Source organism: Cyanistes caeruleus, chromosome Z (assembly GCF_971803275.1).
Source record: "Cyanistes caeruleus chromosome Z, bCyaCae1.hap1.1, whole genome shotgun sequence".
In the NCBI taxonomy this organism is placed as follows: domain Eukaryota; kingdom Metazoa; phylum Chordata; class Aves; order Passeriformes; family Paridae; genus Cyanistes; species Cyanistes caeruleus.
Window position 1 is genome coordinate 46,652,902 of NC_141732.1, and position 18,696 is coordinate 46,671,597.

The 18,696-nt window shown below is 39.4% G+C and overlaps 1 protein-coding gene across 9 annotated transcripts in view; it reads left to right on the forward strand.

Annotated features, from left to right (window-relative positions):
- Positions 1-10,541: 10,541 nt before the first annotated feature.
- The window catches only part of PRUNE2 (prune homolog 2 with BCH domain), a 132,137-nt gene continuing 123,982 nt past the window's right edge, over positions 10,542-18,696 (forward strand). For 8 of the 9 annotated variants that reach the window (XM_023943467.2, XM_023943468.2, XM_023943469.2 and 5 more), the window contains exon 1: positions 10,545-10,673. In XM_023943467.2, the coding sequence (XP_023799235.2) occupies positions 10,638-10,673 (36 nt within the window). In that variant the 5' untranslated portion in view covers positions 10,545-10,637. Of the gene's footprint in view, positions 10,674-18,696 lie in introns of all 9 variants that reach the window. The other variant, XM_086869259.1, reaches the window with a different exon arrangement.

The window sequence follows — 18,696 nt, forward strand, 5'->3', positions numbered from 1 at the left end:
TGACTATTAAGAGAAATTAATTTAATTAATTGCCAATTGTATCAGAGTACAGTAGTGAGAAATAAACCCAAACGTTAAAACAGCTTCCCTCCACCCCTCCCTTCTCCTCAGGATCAACTTCACTCCCAAATTTTCCACCTCTTCCCTGCAGTGGCTCAGGTGGACAGGTAATGGGGGCTGTGGCCAGTTTATCATTCTGTTCTTGCTGCTCCTTCCTCCTCATGATCTTCCCCTGCTCCAGGGTGGGTCCCTTCCACAGGATGCAATCCTTTAGAACAGACTGCTCCAGCATGGATCCATAATGTGACAGCAGCAGGCAGCTGCCTCACCATGGGCTGCACCAAGGGCTGCAGGGGAATCTCTGCGTCTGAGCAAGAGAGCAGAGGTACCTGACTCAGGGGATGACTTCCTCCCCATCCTTCTATACTCACCTCAGTGTCTGAAGGGCTGCTTCTCTCACATATTCTCAGCCCTCTCGGCTCCTTTTTGATTTTCTCTTTGCAGCCCATTTTTTCCCTCCTTCATAAAAGGGTTATCCTAGAGGCACTGTTAGCACTGCCTATGAGCTCAGCTCTTTGAGTCAGCTGGAACTGTCTCTGTCAGACATGAAGGAAGCTTCTGGCATCTCTCACAGAAGACACCCAGTCTCCTTGGTGTTACCAAAACCCTACTAAAATCCAGAATAGACTGGAAGACTTTCTAGCAGAAATCAGTGGTAAAGTTCTCATTACTGTCCAGTTGTAAACCATAGATGGAATTCCAACATGTTATTAGTGTGATCACTGAGACATTGAACTGGAGTATAAAAAGGGCATTCAGATAAATGGTGTAATTTTCTGTCTGTCTAGAAATACACATGAGCTGACTGGTTTTCTCAGATTCTTTCAATTCAATTTACTTAAATACCTTAGAGTTTGTATTTTATCTAGTTTTACTCTGGTTATTCATGTTTATATCATGATTTGTTTCCAATAGTTGCTGAGAGTCAAACAGAGACATTTATTGTGTTCTATCACAGGTTACTAGATGAGACTTTCAGCAAACAAGACAATGCTAACTCATTCTTAAAGTTGAAATTAATATGGAGAATATTTATTTTAATCTTTCAATCAAAATCTCAGCCCTTTTTTAAAGCCTTGAAGCAGAAATTAACTTTCATCACTTTTGTTAATTAATCCACTGGTGGGCAGAGCAGAATCCCATGAAACTGCATGTATATCTCTAAGGTCTGTGATGTTGTGTGCCACTGGAGCAGAATATATAGACAAGCAGCATGTCCTTCAGCTGAAGAGACAATGAGTCCTTCAGTCTGCTATCCCTAATCCACCCACTGAAAAATTATTTCATTGCTATCACTTGACATATTTCTGAAAAAAATATGCTTCTCATGTATTTTACATGGACTTCCACCATGTATGGCATTGATTTTTCTACTTTTGGAAATCTTGAGACAGAAAGATGAATATAGCATTCAAAATGTATCAAAAATACCAACACTGATGTTGTTCTTGTATTTGTAAGGAAGAAGAATTACAGTCAAATGACATGCCAAACTTAGATAGTTATGGTACAGTTTTTATATAGTGAAAGTGATAATTATTGCTGCTACTACTGTTCTATTATTATATCAAAAGGAAGAGAAAAACACATTTGCTGTATGTTTTGACATAATTTCCCAGATTAGATGAATATTTTTAAATAAAAGCAGAAGGGTAACTTCAGTACACAACACTGGGAATCAAGTCCCTTGTTCAAATAACTTAAAAAATGTGCTCAACCTAACACATGTATTCAATGGACTTAGGCAAATGTTAGCATTTGTGTGCTTTTGAAATCTGAGCCTTACAAAGAGTTTGAGACAGTATCAGTACTCATGTTTTAAAGCAAACGGAAGGAAATGAGATAACCTTTTGCCAGAGCTCAGTGCAGGTAAGGAAAAACAGGTAACACCTGCCAAATGATTTTTCTTTTTTTGGTGACTACTGTTATCTATAATACTAGAAAGAAGGACAAATCACCAAGTGTTAAAATCAATTAGTCAGTTAACTAAGAATAATTTTCAAACGGCTACCATTTACAGAAATAACACCTGTTCTACATAAATTATTTTTTTTTAATATTAAATAAATAAATTAAGATATGAAATGAGACATTAATTTTGGCATTATGAAGACACTTAAGAGCCCAAGGCAGTTTATGTTTAATTGGCTCTCCACGGTAGAAAACAATTCTATATAGACAGATCCCTTAGCCTCTTATCCTTCATCCCTACCTTGGATACCCAGCTGAAGGAGAACTAGAGGAGAAGTAGAAGTACAGTCTAGCTGGAAAAGTGGATAGGTCAGTTTCCCACCAGAAATAATTCCTGGGTATCTTGAGACTTTGCTGTAAAAATCAATAGTGTATTCATTCTTCTATACTCTGTCTTATTTGAAGCAAATAATACTAATTCAGTAAATGGTCCTCAGAAAAAGAGTTGCTGAGATTTATGCAAGGTTGAGAAACTTCAAAAAAGTTTTTCCCTCATAAAATGATCAGTTTGACTTAGTTTACTTTTACTCAGATTACAGTTACTTTTCTGTAGAAAGTTTATGGACTGTAAGCAATGAGAGGCATGAGGTTGCCTGCACGCCACCTTCCAGGAATTACCTTTCTCTGATTCTGCTTACAGAAGCTTTGGGCTGTAAAATCCCATTTTTCTGCCTGTAATAACACAGTTCAAATATCCCTTCTCCTCAACAATTTCACACATTCTGGATAAATTGAGCTCTTCAAGAAGTGACTATCATAACATACAATTAGATTACCTATATACTGCCAAGGGAAAGAATCACAAAGGAATTACTTATCAAGAGCTATAATCACTATATATATAAAGGAGGCAATTTCTAGCACTCTGTTCATATTTTCATGCACATATAAAGCCATAAATATAAGAAGATAGACTAATGCTAACAAAGGAAATCAGCACATATAACTAAATTATGAGATGTTATGAGGAAGATACAATGCCCAAGTTTTTTTCTTTCATATTCTAAAATTTCTTTCTTTTTCCTAGTGGGCAATTTACACTAAAAGTGACTAAGTTTTCTTGGCTTGTTTGACTGTTTTTAATCTTTATTTTTGTAATTATATACTTGCCCATGAGGAGAAACTGGAACAGAACATTTTATGATCTATCACAATTCTTAGACACTTGTCTGCTTCAGCAGCTCTTATCACAACCTCATGCATCCAACACCAGTGTTTACACCACAGTGCAAAGATCCACATTTATTCTACTCTTTCTCTATGAAAATAGGAGTGTTCTTAGTTGAAATAAAACCTCATTTCCAGAGCTGCATAGGGAAGCTTCTACAACAGCTATCTGCACTGTATTTTTACTGTGGGTAAGTAGGGGACTTTGAATAAATATCATAATTAGGAACATAATAGCACATTTTGATTCCCTTAATAAATAAGACCAACATGAATCTCTTTATAGTGGTGACACTAATGATCATTAATGGCTAAGCCTGTTATCTTTACAGTATGAATTCTTAGTTGAAAAGCCAAAGTCTTCAATACAAGACATACCATTATTGAAGCAGAAAATAAATGCAAGTCCTTGGTATTAATCCTGTTGGTTTAAGATAGTCCACAAAAAACATGAACCACAAATAACAGAAAACACTCCAAAACTGTAGTTTTCATTTGTTTCCACGCAAAAGTAATACATTTCTGTTATTAATATTATTGCTGTTTCTTACCTTATTGCTGTTTTCAGTAAATTGTTCTTATCTCAAGCCATGATATTCACCATTTGTACTTCCAATTCTCAATTCCATCCTGCCTTAGGGGGGAGTGGGAGGGAAAGAGGGATCGAGAGAATGGCATTTGATTTTGGACAGGCTTGGTGTGGGCACTGAATTAGGGTAAACCATGACCTTGCTACCTAATGTGGGGCTCCAACCCGCAACCCTGGGATTAAAAGTCTTGTGATCTACTGACTGAGCAAGCAAAGGCATGGGATGGTATAGAAAAAACAATGTAATACCACGGTATTTTTTTAGGAATGTTACTTGTCTGTGGAATGAGAGGATCTGTCTAAAAATTATAATATGATATTCTACCAATTAAGAAATTTCTACCTTAAAAATTTTAGCTGTCTGTGATGAGCTGTTGCATATTCTGGTCAATTTGCAAAATGAGAAGTTCTTACACTACTTTTCGATTTTCAAATAGTTACCATTACATTATTCAGTGTAATATGTTTCAGAATTATTACCACAGAGCCAATATTCTCTTCATGTTATTATTTTCTATCATTTGAAATCTGGGCTTCACTCTTATTTCCTTGTTATCTGTATTCAAACTAATAGTTGTAAGAATGTTCCCTTCTGAACTTCATCTAAACATGTAAAAATGCAAGAATAATAATCATACTATATTAAGTTGATCAATGGTGATCTATAAAGCTGAAGTTTTATGTACTGTTTACTCTAATTTTCTTGTAGTTAACTTGAAAATGCCCTGTGCTCATTGCAGGATTAAGCTTCTGAGGACTTTGACCCATGTACATGGGAAGCAAATTGTGTTAATGATTTAAGTCAAGTATCTTAAGCCCTTACCCCCTACTTTGACAGAGATTACCATCCCTTGGAAACATACTTTCTGCCCAGTTAAAACACTACTAGTATATGGCAGTATGATAGGAATAAATTTAATAAATTAACTTCCAAGTGAGTGAACTAAGTGGACAGGAGATTTGGTAATAGCTTACACTGAGCCCATCTACCAGAATTACTTCTTTGACCTGGGACTAGCTTCACACAGATAGCCTGTACTGAGGCAGTGCAAATGAAAAACATACTCTGTCATTTAGTAGATTGATCTTTTGTACAGCTGGGGATGGATTCACGTGGCACATGCAATTTGCCTAAATTATTAGCATACATGGTGTAAGAAAGAGGCAGCAGCACAGAAGGTTAACTCGTATAATAACCTGTCTTAGAATACAGCTGCGTTGAAATTTAATGAACAGCCTGGGAACTCAGATTCCATGGACATAGTGCTGATGGGAAACTAATCTGAACTCTGGCATCTCACACCTAATTTCATGCTTATTTGGTACAAGTTTGGGAGTGGACTAAACCTGCAGTTCTATTGTCCACCTTCAGCAGTACTTTCCCACACAGAAAGCCATTCAATCATCCATTGTTTGGGATACCTCCAAGTACATTTGGCATTGATTCAATATTGCTTTTTGGCCTTGAATTAGTAGATAGCCTTGGCTCAAAAGTGCACACTCCGGTATCTTACTCAGTTTTGCGAGGAACAGAACAGACAATTATTGTAATACAGGAATTAAGTGCTATTCACAACTGAAATATGGTTAATGCACTTGGTCTTTGAAAACCTCCACAGATATATCTATCAGACCTTTAGGAGTCTAACCATGCATGGCTTCTTTCTCTTCCTTTGCCCCTCCAAAAAAAGCAGTGGCTATTTCATTTCTTTGTAGCTAGGATTTCACAAAGAAACAGGGCGTTATTATAGTTTCACCTTGAAATTTATGGTTAGGAATGAAATAACCAAATAAAACTAAACCCTTGGAGAACAAATTTTCTTAATAATACTTGGTTTACATTGGCTAAATCAGAAGTCCAAAAGGGATGGTGAGTTCATTACATCCCTTTTCATGCTCACTTTCACTAAAGTAAGATAGGAGGCATTCACAGGATAGAGGTTTTATGCATTGTTGATGGGCAGTCTTCATGTTTGGAGAGGAGTCTTCTGATACTTGAAATGCTTTCTTTTTGTTTGTGTTTATAGGGTGACTGGCAACCAGTCACAAGTAGCGTTCCCCAGGGCTCAGCATTGGGGCTAGTTCCATTTAATATATTTATTAATGTCTAAATGAAGGGTTGACTAGGTGCCCCCTCAGTCAGTTTGCAGATGACACCAAGCTGGGTGGACATGTTGATCTTCTGAGGGCAGGAAGGCTCTACAGAGGGATCTGGATGGACTGAATCGATGGGTCAAGGCCAGTGGTATGAGGCTTGAAAAGGCAAAGTGCCAGTTCCTGTCCTTGGGTCTCCAGAACACCATGAAACAGTGCTACAGGCTGGGGACAGAGTGGCTGGAAAGCTGCCCAGCAGAAAAGGACCAGAGGCTGTTGGTTGACAGCAGCTGAACGTGAGCCAGCTGTGCTCAGGTAATCAAGAAGGCCAGTGGCATCCTGGCCTACATCAGCTACAGTGTGGCCAGCAGGAGCAAAGGGAGCAAAGGGTAGCCCCTGTACTCTGGTGAGGTCTCACCTCAAATTTTTTATGCAGTGTTGGGCCCCTCTCTCACTACAGGACAGAAACTGGGGCTGGAGAGCATCCAGAGAAGCTGAAGAGTGTAGAGCGCAAGCCCTATGAGAAGTAACTGAGGGAGCTGGGGTTGTTCAATCTGGAGAAAATACTTGTCAATGTGGCATTTAGGGACACAGTTTAGTGGTGAAAACTGGTGCTGGATTAATGGGTGGACTTGATGATGTTAGGCATCTTTTCCAAACTAAATGTTCTATGAGCCTGGGACCAGGATAACTGAAAAATGAAAAACTGTGGAAATGCTAACCAGAGGAAGTGAAGACATTTGATACCCAAGTATAATTTGGGATAATCGGTGATTCTAAGGACATGACCTGCTGGTAAAACTCTTAAGAAAAAAAGCAGTAGCTTTCATATGTGCACAGGGAAATCATAGAGAGTAAAATGGCTTGAGTGCCAATGCAAATTACTGTCAGCCTACTCGGTCAACTACTGTCAGCTGCTTACACACAGCTTTGTTCTTTTTTGTTTCTTTGGGTGGCTGTCTGGAGAACTATTCTTTCAGTAATTTGTGAAATCACCTTTTTCCTTTCAAATGTTAAAATAATATCCTCTTACAAGAGCTGAGAGCTGTGAACTCCTTTTGTGCTATTATTAAAATGATTATGTTACATTCTCATTCCACAGGCAGGAACTATTTAGTCTTGCTGTGATAAAGTCTTCAAATGGGAACCTCAGCCTTATTTAACACGAAAATGATAGTTAATACATTACTGAAATGTTTATCATAAAAAACCATTTTGATAGAAATGCTAGACTGCTGGATAGCTGTATCATGACAGCTCTTCTATTTCCTTGCTCAATGGTAAAGATGAGTTACGGAGTTCAGTTCTGAATTCTTCTGAGACATGCGTGATCATTGGTTTTACTTTTCCATTATATGGAACAAAATCATCTGAACTGTATGCCTGGAGAATGAATAAAATGGATATGAACCACAGAAACTATGGAATGTCACAAAATTCTGTATTGTTTGGTAGCACACAATGTATGAGGACAGAAGGTTTTACTAAGATAGTTTGTATATCATACAAATTATTTTTCCCTGGTTGACCACAGTGAAAATGGGAGGAGTTTTAGAAGAATATGAAGTATAAGATATTGTTCATCATTACTAGAGTTACAGGAATTTCTGGGACACAGTAAAATGACAGAGCAAAATAATCACATATTTACACATGCCTGAATAATGGCTGAAATTAAAAAATGAAGTTTGCCATGTGAACATTCACTTCCAAACCACACTCTCCAAAGAAATATGACATTATTTGTATTTACATTTTCAGAATAACAAAATATACAAAGAAGAACTCTCAATCCTAAATCCCTTCAGTATGACAAGATGTATAGCAAATGTGCTTATGAACAAATCTCAGCAAGTCTATTTTTCAATAATTCCGTTCTATCAATGAGATATTGAGCAAATTCTCACTTTGGGACACATACATGATTTCAAAGATTTCATAAGGAGATAAGTTACACATATCAAATGAAGAACACACCTTGGAAAGTGCCCCTCGATGACTGTGAACTGGTTTTAGCTACTTTAGAAAGAAGTATAAAAAAAATTATCTGGGTCCTGATTAATCTCTGATTTACACTTCAGTAAAGTAGAAGGAAATTAGTGGCTACAAGTGGGGTAGAAAAGAGGAGAAAAAGGCTTAAGAATTTCTATTAAATATTAAACAGATAAAAAGATTGGTACTCTGTCCCCTGTTTTGCACAATAGGATATGAATAATTAATTATTCAATAGGTAACTCATACAATAATTATGGAGGCAAAAAAAAGTTACTTAAAAAGCAGTTTCAAAAGCTATCTAGTGCTAATGTTTTCAGGGAGCTCAGGTGCACTCTGTTTTGTTTTCAGTGCAGCTGTACTGAGGCCACCTCTGGAAATCCAACACAAGGATCTGCACAGTTCTTCTAGATTCTAGTAAAGGATCACTTGGATACTACAATGTAGAGGTATATTTACATGCACAGATCTATTCAGTGGATGTACAATGAAGTAATTAGTCAACACACTTTATTTACAGTGTATGAGAGTGAGTGTGCTTTTTGGTATGAGGCATAAGAGCACAAATTTCCTGACTGTTTTGCAAATTCAGCTCTATTATTCAATTATTTGCTGTTCTGGTGCTTTTTGCTTTTTTTTTTTTTTTTAATACATATGCATCAAAAATTATCTTTTTAAGCATCAATTTCCCAAACTTAAGTCTAGTTCATGTAGCAAGGCGGATAGTTTAATTTTGTTCTGCAGACTTTTCTGAAGCGAAATGTATACTTTACTCCTTTTTTTGTGTGTGTGGCATATTGCTTTTTTACTTGGTAGTACATTCCTAGATGACCTCAACTCTGCATCCTAAGTTACACAGCAATTTCTGTATTGTAATACTTCAATTTCAAGTTTACAAGTATGAAAGTTTGTACCTGATTACAGGTGCAAAACCTGTAATCTTTCAGGAGACCTACCTTTCTACAGAACCAGAAAACCCAAATTCAGGCAATGTTCTGAAACAAATTAATGTGCAAACTCACGAATGCATTTCAGAAGAAGAAATGTTCCAGTAACTGAAACAGAATTATCTTTTTTTTTTTCCTGTAGAAAACTGTCATTTAGAGTACTTTGCTTCATGCAATTGATCTACTCAAGTATTTTAATGAAGATTTACCAGTTTTAGATGCTTATGATACAGATTAAGGTTTATTTTTTCTGTTCCCCAGAACAATTTCTAACTGGAAAATATGACTAGGCAGAGCAGATTGATTATGGCAGGAAACACAGTAATAGGATCTGCAAGATATCATGGAAGAATTAACAAATCAAATGAAAGTAAATTACAATCGTATGAAAAAGTTTGTTAATAAGGAAGCAAGAGCTTTTAGCTCTTACAGTAGTACCTCCAGTGAGCTGCAAAAAAACCCAAAAAACAAAAAACAAACCACAAGAGAGAAAAATCCCACATCTCACAGCACTGAATTTATTAACAATTAGTCATCACTGACTCCTCAGTGAGGCACAACTTGATCGGAATAATAACATTGCACTATCCTGGTTAGTTATTTAGAGTGGGGAAAAAACCCCACACTGGTGAACACTAGTGAGAGCGTTGTAGATGCTGCAAACCCTATAGTTTATTTTCTGATCTACTCTACACTCATTACATGACTTCACATTGATTTCTAGTCCTGGAGTCCAGCTCTTCGACATTTCTCTTTATTCCTCTACAAAGTGGACTTTAGCCTAGGAGGCTCCTTTGTGGGCTGTTCAATTGAATAGGTATATAAAATATGACTGTGGGCACAATATTTAGAAAGGAATCGAGATTTGACGCACAGGGCAGGGTTTATTGAGGCTTTACTGTGAAACACAGAGTTACAGAATCACAGAACAGTTTGAGTTGGAAGGGACACTAAACAACATTTGGTTTCAATCCCTCTGCAGTGGACAGGGACAGCTTCCACTAAAGCAGGTTGCTCGGAGCTCCATCCAAATTGGTCTTGAACCCCTTCAGTGATCAGGCATCCTCAGCTTCCCTGGGCAATGCCTCACAACCATCGGAAGAGTTTTTTTCCTAATGTGTAATCTAACCTGCTCCCTTGCATTTTGAACCCACTGCTTGGTTCCCTCCAGACCTTTTGCCACCATGGGTAGGGGACCCCGAAACGCTCACTGCCTCTGACCCCAATGCCCTCGACTTCCACTGATGAGTTTAACCAAACATGAAACGGGGTAGAGTGACACCGCCGCCCAACCAGCCCGCAGCAGCCACCAGTTGGTGCCTGTTGCTTTGAGCCCCTGCGTCGGGCGGGTCTGTCCTGTCCTTGGGCTAGCAGCTCTTGCCGGAGAGCAAGCCGCCGCTTCCCAGGGCCTGCCGCCCGGAGCGGCGCGGGGTGCACACCCTGCCGTGGGGAGCACACCCTGCCGTGGGGAGCACACCTCGCCGTGGGATGCACACCCTGCCGTGGGAGCACACCTCGCCGTGGGAGCACATCCCGCCGTGGGAGCACACCTCGCCGTGGGAGCACACCCTGCCGTGGGAGCACATCCCGCCGTGGGAGCACACCCTGCCGTGGGAGCACACCCTGCCGTGGGAGCACATCCCGGCGCGGGTTCGCGCCCCGCGGAGCCCCGCACCGGCCCTTGCGGCACGGGCTGACGTCAGCGCCCGCGGCGGGCAGGGCGGGGCGGGGCGGGCGCTCCGCAGCGCCGAGCGGGGCAGCGCCGAGCGGGGCAGAGGCAGCCCGGCCGCGCTGCTGCCCTGCGCCCGGCCGGAGCCATGGAGGAGTTCCTGCAGCGCGCCCAGTCCCGGCTGGTGAGTGACGGCGTGGGGCAGCGGGCGCGGGACTTCGCCCGACTTGCCGGTGACTGCATCCATCGGCCTCGCCCCCGCAGCCGCGGGTGCGGCGCCCGCGGGTGTTCTCCGAAACTTCTCGGGGCGGTGCTGTGGTCCTCCCGGGCGGGCGGCGGGCACAGGATGGGGCTGGTGACCTTCGCAGCGGCTGGGGCTGCGGCGTGTTTTGGGGGTGCTGTCTTCTGATTCCTGCTGAATAATGCTCTGCTTTACGAACCCACGAGCCCGTGTTTGACAGGCATTAAGGGTGGTGTCAGCGTGCCCTTTGAGGATTATTTACACGTTTCTTGGGACTTTAAGATGCATCAAGTTGCATAGTTGAAGGGAGGGGAATAATATGCAAAGTCGCTGAAGAAGTATTATTTCTGTGGTCTAAGTGGCATTAGCAGTAGGGGATAAGTTTGGGTAAGCAAGATATTAAATAACTGAGCAATATGCAAGGATTACCAAGGTTTAGCATCGTAATTGTGTCGCAGTTGTCATTGGTCGTTAACACTGTGCTTGGAATCACAGAGGTACACAGATCCTGTTCTCAAACGGCTTGTTGATAGGGCTGTGCTGAAACTGCAGAGTGCTTATTTCGTTTACAGTGACTGTTAATCTGCCCCGGACAGTGCATGATCTTTTCCCCTTTATGTGCACTGCAAAAGTAGGATGTTTTAAGACTGGGATGGTCTTAGGCCAGCTCGTTGTCCATTTTGATTTTCTCTACAAAACTCGGTTTTTCTGACTTCTTACCTTCCATGTGTAGCCTGCATGCCCACTAGCTATCCTAGCTCTAAGAAATGTGTCCAGTTATAGGAGTAGGAATGGGTTTATCCCATGGCTGTTTGTTTTATCCCATCTTTTTGGGTATTTGGTACTTGCAGGTCCTTCCTAATTTCATAGAGCTGTCCCTCTGGAGAAGGAGCAATCATAAACCCAAGATGCACTTTCTCTGACAGACATGATTCTGTATTTAAAATGATTTGTAAAAGATGATCTGTTATACGATCCCTTCTTGGCATGCATTGTTGGAAATCAGAGAATCAAGTAATTTTTCTGAGGACTGGAGGAAGGGATGAGAAAATGAATCCCCTGGTGGCTTCCTTAACATCTAACTGTGTTGTCAGGTATTAAGGTAAATAAACAGGAAGTGTGTAATTCTAGTCACATGACAACTAAGTTGTTTTATACTGTATTTTTAGGAGGTTTTAAAATATTTCCCTTATGTTTTCATATACACAGTTGTAACTTTGGCTACCCTCTTAAAAGATACTGCACAGTGCAGTATCCTTAATACATTTTTCATTTCAGGTATTACAAAATTTGAGATGGAGGTGGTGGTGGTTTTGACAAACTTTCTGCTCAAGTACATCATAGGTAGTCTTACTTGCTAGACATTAATTATGCAACGATAATGCTTCCCATTAGTAAGTGGCAAGCAGTGAAAACAATTTGTTTACCTCTAAAACCAAATACTGCACTAATCTTTCTGAATAGCTTTTGATGATCAGAAAGGAGTTGTCTAGAAAACCAGAATCTAAAGAGGCCCATGGAGAATGGAGGATAGATAATGTTATTTCTTTCCTTTAGGTGAAGTGGGGAGCACAGCAACTGAACACACCACAAGAGCGCAGCCCTTTATATTCCTGTGATATGTGTTTTCAAAAGAAATGCAGAATTCTCTTTGCACCTTCTGAATCATGGGAGGGAAAAGCCATGTTTTGGAGGAGGCCTGCTCTACAGGAATGGTGTTATGTGGGGAGAGTGTCTTTCTGACTGATGTTTCCGAGTACGGGCATGTCAGCTGAGCATGGCTGGGGATGAAGCGTCTGAGCACTGGTGTGTTCAGCTCAGAACAGATCCATAAATCTTACAGGTTGTCTCCAGTTTGCCACTTTACTCTGTACTACAGCGGCCTGAAAAGGGTGACACAGAGAAATTCAAGATTTGCATTCTGCAACATGGAAGGCTGATGGTGTTCTCTCCTTTCAGCCTGGTCAGGCCTTTTGTGGGGAATCGTTCTCAGCTGGTAGCTGTAGGCTGAGTTGAGGCCAAACAATGAACTGTCTTTGTTTTGACACTGATGTAAGGTAAAGCTGTGCAGGGGAATGGGTGAATGACTAAGGAGGAATGAGCTGCTGTGTGTTTTGCTGCTGCAGTCGCCTCTGTGGAAGACGCTAAAAGGCCTACAGTTGTCTGAGAGGCCTGGTGATGCCAGTGTCACAGTACTGGTGTTTCACACTTCAGGTATTCATTTCATGTTAGGTTAAACAGATTACAGCCCATGGACTGCGTGATTGCTGCTCAGCACGAATAAAGGAAAATTTTCTCCAGAAGAACAGTTGATCCAGACCATTCAGGGGAACCTATTGCAGGAAGTGCTTTGTCATTCACTTGGGTCTGGATCCAGACACAACATTAATCAAGGCTATTTATCCGTACGGAACAAATTATAGCCTTGGACTGTGCTGCACAAAGGACGTGCTTGTTTTTGTTTTCTAAGACTTTGTATTGTGTACCTTCATTGATTGTTGGAGAGGAAAATTCTCTGTGTATTATCTATTAAAAATAAGGTCTCAGCTGGACTATTCCTTCTTAAAGAAAAATGTATTTTGCTTTCTTAGCTTGTCAACTGTAAAACACCCTCAGTAATTTTCAGTACCAATCTTTAAAGTTTTTACATATAATCCATGTAAAACCAAGGAGGCAAAATTTTTGAAGGCAATACATGACAGGATATAAGAAATGCCATACTGACATTTTTTCACACTAATGATTCAGTTCTGCAGGTTTTTCTCCATTTTTTGTAAGTCTAGTAATAAAGCAAGAATAGGTGAGACTAGATGAGATCAAACATCCTTCTAAACCATTCTATCTTTTCTAGTGGAGGATTATAAAAAGTATAATACACAGGCTGATCAGGTGCTGAAAGCTTAGATCAAAATGTATAGGTGAACTAACATGTTAGCCACAGCTAGAACCGTCTTCCATACATTTGGCTACATCATGTGCTTGGTTTTTTCTATGCTTTGGCTTCAACAAAATCCCTGAGACAGTGGGGTTTACAGTTTTATTATGTGCTTTGTTTGACAGCGACAACATCCCTCTTTGTTTGCTTTAAATTGCCTGACAATTTTGATGTGTATTCTATGATGCTTCTACCTGAGTGAATATTTTTATTTCACTTTCTCTCTGGTCTTTATTAAATACTACCATATCCTTCTTGTCTTCTTTCAGACATTTCCAAGCTAAAGTTTTCTGTTGCTTCTTCATACATGAGCATAATTCTATGATTCTGCTCATCCTTGTGCCTTTTCTCTGAAGATTTTATTTAACAGTTTGAAAGCTGGGGAACACAGAACGCTGTCAGGTTTAAGTCATGACGACATAAAAGACTGACATTAGTACAATGACTTCTCTTTTTTTTCCCCCATTTTCTTAAGGGTTCTTGCTATCCTACTTATACTGTTTTACTGTCTGAAGGCATTTTTCTGATGCTTTCAGAGTGTCATGCAAAGTGAACACATGATGTTTTTGCTGCTTGCTAATACCTTCTTTTAAAGCTCATCTGACAGTGTACAGCACCTCAGTTGAAAATGAAGATGGGTTGTTTTCTCACATTTTGCCAGGTCTGCACTTCTTGCCCTTGTTTCCACTTACTCTTTTATTCCCTAGTCCCTCAGTGTCATGAGTCCTTTCTGCAGTTCTTGTAGCCAGTTACAGATTTGACTCTCCTAAATAATCTGGTATTGTGTGCAGCTTTTTCCACCTCATTATTTGCCTGCCTGTCCTACTACAAGTAATTTTATTATTTATGGGTATAAGAAACAGCACAAACCTCGGCACTTACTCTATTGGAGAATCCTTCATGGTTATTTTTTCTTCATTGAAAAATCGACCATTTGTTCCTGTCCTTTTTTCCTTAACTTTTTATTCTGTAGTATGTCATGAAAGGATAACACCCCTTTTTTCTTTGGTGATTTTTTTAATTTATTGGCCTATAGGAATTTTTTAAGTAATATTTTGGAATACCCAAATATAATACTTGCTTGTCCTTCTCTGCATGCTTATTGATTTATTTAAGAACTTTTCTTAACTTTAAACAATTCTGTGTAAAAAAAAAATAAAAAATTAAAAAAAAATTACAGAATTGCCTCTGAGAGATTCTGAAACAAGGACTGCCAGAGAGTGCTTTTTCCCTGGCTTTAAGTCTGTGCCTAATGGAGAACCTAATGCTTTGTGTGCTGGCTTCAGGGAAGTCAGAGAACAGAATGAGCCCCAGAAAGGCTTAATGTGCTGATGATACTGAGATAACCACATACGGCAGCAAAGTGCTTCAAACTAGTAATTGAAAGATGGTTCTCCTCCTGCAGAGAATAGCAAATTAGCTGGGGAAATAATCTTTCTAAGTGCTATGTCATCTTCAGCAGTTAACAGTATTTGGGGAAAAAAACCCCAAACCCTCTAAAAATTGAAGTTCTTTTAATCCCTTGCTGATAGAAGGAAAGAGACCAATGTTACACCTGGCGGGGTAACACACTGGACAAATGGGCTATTATGGTCCCAGACAGGTGTGCCCAAAGAAATACTGGATTGTGAGACTGGATATTTTCCAAACTGATGGCCAGACCCTTGACTAGGGGATGCCCTTGAGAATAGTAAAAAAGGCTTTTAAGGCACTGCTTTGATAGATATGAAAAATGAATGTTGTGCTTGTTTTTGAGGCACAGGAGTTCAAAGAACAGTTAGTGATGATGGCATGACTTGAGTCAATTTATATGTCTGCAGTTTAAAGACAAGCTGAGTCACTTATGTGCTTATTCATATTGCCTCTTACTTTCCTATCTTGAGTTTTTAAATCAATAATACACAGTGGTTACTTTGAAAATAATATTGGATTTAGTTGGAATAGTTTTGGCTTTACAGGGAGACACTACAGAAGTGAAGCAGAAGTTATTTTCCCATAAACTGCTGAACATCTCCAAGCCCAGGAATAAAAAAACTTCCATTTAGACAAGGAATTAAGTCTTACCCTTTCATGTATCTTTTTTGCATTCTTCCAGCAGCGCACAAGGGGCTTGACTTCACTTAGCAAGGCACTTACGCTGTGTAAGAATTAAAGAGTATGGATAATGATATTGACTCCAGTTGAAAAATTCAGATACAGAAGTTGTATATATGCCTGAAAAGGTTGCAGAATCGGAGTGTTACGGCTGGTAATCCTTTTATTACCTCAGTCTGTCAGAAGAAATCATGCAGCAGCAGCTACAGAGTCAGTGTTTATTAGTAATAAGGGAAAAATGTATAAATGTTGCACCAACATAATTCTGAGGTAAATTTCCAAACAAAGTATAGTTATGAGCAGTTGGAGTAATATTGAAGGGGTGGTTTTTGTCATCATGATACAGTTTCAAAGTGGAATACTTCCTTCTTTTACGTGTACCACATAATCAAAAATATTTTATAACTGGGAAAAGAATTCAAGGAATCATAAGAAAATTATTTAAAGAATTGATGTCCAAGAAGAAAAAATTACTTAAACATAAAACTTGATTAAATTAGTGCTGCACTGAGACATGAGAGAAGTCTGGATCTATGAGGTTGCTAGAAGTAATGCAAAGAAAGAAAGGAATCATTCATTCAGGTACATAGGTATAAATATCTAATTGCAAAACAGTCAGCAAAAGCTTAATAAAGGAAGTATTTCTAGAAAATGAGGTCTGTTAGAGGAGGGAGAGAAGGCCTTTGCATATAAGCAAAGCAAAATTAAACCCGGATTGGTTGAACATATGTAAAACTACTTTAGAAAGCAACATGTAATTATAAGGAAAATATATTAGGTAATTTAATAGCTTTTACAGTTCCACTAAAGTCAGACAGACTGCAATTTCTGCATGTGGCAGAAATTGAGAATTGAAAATGCTTTTTCTCATGGATTTTTATGGTTTGGGATGATAGAAATAGCATTTTTAAACAATAACCTATATTCCTTGCATTTAGTCAGTTTCTGCTGCTGTGATAAGTGAAGCACACAATAAGGTTAAATTCTATCCTGGTTAACTTTTGGGGTGTTGAATCATTGCATATGTAGCTGACATACTTTATACTCTGTTCTACACACAAATGAATTCCAAAGGCATTTCAGTGCAGTGTAGTAGGTTATTTACTAGGGTATCACACAACTATTAAATTTTGGCCATGATTTTGTTGTGCTAGATTACATGCAAATACTTAATTTAAAAATTAGTTAAATTCCTATCTTAAGGGTCTTAAGAGTGGAGGAAGTGGACAAATTCAAAGTAGTATGGTGGTAGTAGTTGGTAATAATTGGTTTGATTTTTCCTAACCTATTTGTTAGCATTTTAGCAAAGGGCAGTATTGAGTAGGAGTTAGAAAAAACCCAGAAGTTTCTGAGGTTTGGAAACATGTCTTTCAGCATGGGGACAACATCAGAGAAGAGTTAAATCTGACTTCTCTTTCCGTTCCTAGCTATATACTGTCTGAAGATAAAACTCAGTGTTTCATTATTGAGTAGGAAATGATAAATGAAGCAGAGGAGGATTCAAGATGTTTTTGAGGCATTTTCTTGAATGTCGTGGAGCAAGGAGGGTTGGAAGAGGGAGGTCTGTATGGGCAGAGACAACATGTCAGAGTCAGAGCCACAGGCCAGGAGGGGAAGGCTTTCCACAGCATGGTTGTGGAAACTGCTAGGTTACTTCTGTTGAAACCAAATAATGTTTATTTGATTAAACCATCTGTTATCTGGTAATGATAGCCAGAATATTAGCTATGAGGACAGACAGGAAAGGCTAATGAGCTAAACAGGCCTGCAGGACTTTGCAATAGATAAGAAGTGTGTGTCTAAACTGAATATGATGCCAGGATTACAGACTGGAGTTACAGGTAGGATACTTTCAGCAGTCCCTTCTTTGTGATTTATGTTCCTCTGAGAGAGAGGAGTAGTAAAAGGAGAGGGAGTAAAACCTCAGCTTTAGCTATGCTCAGCTGGACTATATGATTGTGTTTAGTTTGGAAAGGGCAGGACTGTAGCAGCATGGAAGTCCTGTTTGCCAGCCGGGTGTCCTGAGGGAGATCAGGCTTAGGATTTAAATGATTTCCTAACATTCCTGTTATATTCTTTTTCTTAAAAAAAGGGAGTCTGGTCCCAAAAACAGTTTGACAGATCCTTAACAACAAGCATATCACTTGTTCTAGTGAGATCCAAATATATTGTAGCACAATAAGGACAGAGGATGGACAATAAAAAGATTAGGAAAATTTCAGAAAATGATGACGTCCAGAGGACGTCAGATAGTTCTCCTTCCTTGTTTACTTAATCATTTGACAGTAACTGAATAATGTGTAATAGGCCTAACAGACCTAATGTACTGGCCCAGTTCCATCTTGCACAGTCATAACCTGCTTCTGTACATTTCCTTCTAGCTGTAATTTATTGATCTTAAGCCTTATTATAAGAAAATCTGTCTAGAACACAGTTTGATTTTGCAATGTACCTGTTTTGGACTACTAAATGATTTACCTGTTTTGTACTACTTAGAAAATTTTGATCTCGTCGTATTTTGATAGCAGTAATTGTGCTCATGTCTGTTTGTAATTGGCACAGTTTTGTTTTTTAATTTAGTCTTGTGTATGGAAGTGGCTCTGTATGCAGTCCCTGCAGTTAGTTGCTAACTAACCAGGTTAGCTGCTAAACGAGCCTTTGCCTCTGAGACACCATCATGCTGTAGTGACCTTTTCCCTAATGGTTAATCTCATTGTGCTACCCAGCATGAAAATTGTCATTCTCAGGAAATATTTCCTTGCACTTGTACAGTAGTGATTACAAAATCCTGATCAAAGAGGACTTGGTAGGAAAGAAGAAAACTCTGAATTGTTTTTTCAGCACTGTCATGCTCTTAAAAATCCTGGAAATATGTGCAGACTTAGAATCTGGAGTGCTACAGAGACAGGCATATTCTGCTTGGGGAACCTTATATGC